Below are 1,471 nucleotides of genomic sequence, written 5' to 3'. Positions count from 1 at the left end.
TTTTTTTTAATATATTAGGGAGAAAAACATCCACAAACTAAAATGGACTGGTAGTGATGTCTGCCATGCTTGATGCTCTCTCTCTGGTGGTGCAAAGATTACAGAAAGCCAGAAATAATCAGGCAAAAGGGTGCTTTTTAGTACAAAAATAAAGCGTATGATAGCCATTGTGGGAAAAAGAAAGCAGCTTGAAGGAACATGATGATAATTCAGTTCCAAATATGATTCTAAACATTTCTGACCTAAAACACTGTTTGCTGTGTATTTTAAAGAAAAACCCAGACTGCAGCAGGCTTTCTTTTGGACTGAAAAAGCACAACATGCTCTGAAAGGATGTTGTGTCCAAAACAAGACCCAGGACCAATAAACTCAGCGAAGAAACCAGACTGCTATGAGGAGAGTACTATTGTTAATGCATCAGGACAGTAAAATAATGTCTCCATTTGATATGTGGGATGATGTCATCTATAAGTGGATCAAAACATCTTGCAGGAAAGTCCTAGAGAAAAAAAAAAAAACAAGCTAACGTTTTGCTGTACTCGCAGACATCCCTTCACACCACCCAAGCTCAGCGCCTACATTGATGAAGCCAAAACCTACGCAGCAGAATACACCCTTCAGACCCTGGGGATTCCCATGGAGGGAGCAGAGGTGCCTCCCGCAGCACCAGCTTTTCCAGGTATGGGAAGGTCTGTACAGTAAAGGTCTCCTGAAATATTATTTTTCTAGCTGCTTCCTTGCAGATGTCAAGATTGAACCCGTTTTTGGCCCCTGAGGGCAGACCTGGTTGTGCTCCCCTACATGTCTCTACCTTGACTCACGTTGCTTATGAATATGACATCTTTATTGCCTATATAGTAATTTATCTCTGTATCAGGACTACCCAAATCACAGTGTGCATGCCATAGAGCAGCTCAGGCTAGAGGCACTGGGGTGGGGGGTCTCTGGTCCGACCCTGACCCTGTAGGCCAATGGGGCAGGTACAGAAGGTTGCTTGGGGCTATGTCCAGGCAGGTTGGAGCAGTGTCCAAGGATGGGGATCCCCCACTGCTTGAGGCTCCATCCCAGGAATGCACTGCCCCTCCACTCCTGCCAGTTTGTGGATGCCTCCCTTCAACTAGGAGCCCTAGGTAGAATGCAAGACCCAGAATTAGCATCCCCTCCCTGGACCTGCTGACTGTGGTCTGACCAATGCCACCTAGGATGGAGTAGATCCTCCTCACTGCAAAGATGCGTGATTGATTGATTCACAATCCATCCATCCTCCCCCAGCACCTCCGGCTCCTTTTGAACCAACATTTTGATTTCATCCCCCAAAGAAATGATGCAATCATGAAAGTTAGGATCTGATCCCAGCTGTCACATCCCCAACTGGAAGGATTTTTTTCCAGTTTGGGAATTCATACTCAACAGCTCTTGCAACTGCCTCAAACAACTTGGGAAGTCATGGAAAACACACGAAAACCAGCAG

The 1,471-nt window shown here is 45.8% G+C and overlaps 1 protein-coding gene across 1 annotated transcript in view; it reads left to right on the top strand.

The window, feature by feature from the left end:
* Window positions 1-679, top strand: part of A1CF (APOBEC1 complementation factor) — a gene marked incomplete at its 3' end in the record, with an annotated part of 18,619 nt that extends 17,940 nt beyond the window's left edge. Inside the window, exon 10 of the mRNA XM_009704286.1 lies at window positions 546-679. Within this exon, the coding sequence (XP_009702588.1) occupies window positions 546-679 (134 nt within the window). The remainder of the gene's footprint in view (window positions 1-545) is intronic.
* Window positions 680-1,471: the final 792 nt, after the last annotated feature.

The sequence above is a fragment of the Cariama cristata genome, unplaced genomic scaffold, assembly GCF_000690535.1.
Source record: "Cariama cristata isolate BGI_N322 unplaced genomic scaffold, ASM69053v1 scaffold7487, whole genome shotgun sequence".
In the NCBI taxonomy this organism is placed as follows: domain Eukaryota; kingdom Metazoa; phylum Chordata; class Aves; order Cariamiformes; family Cariamidae; genus Cariama; species Cariama cristata.
The sequence above is the reverse complement of the archived record's forward strand: the minus strand, read 5'-3'. Positions and strand labels throughout refer to the sequence as shown.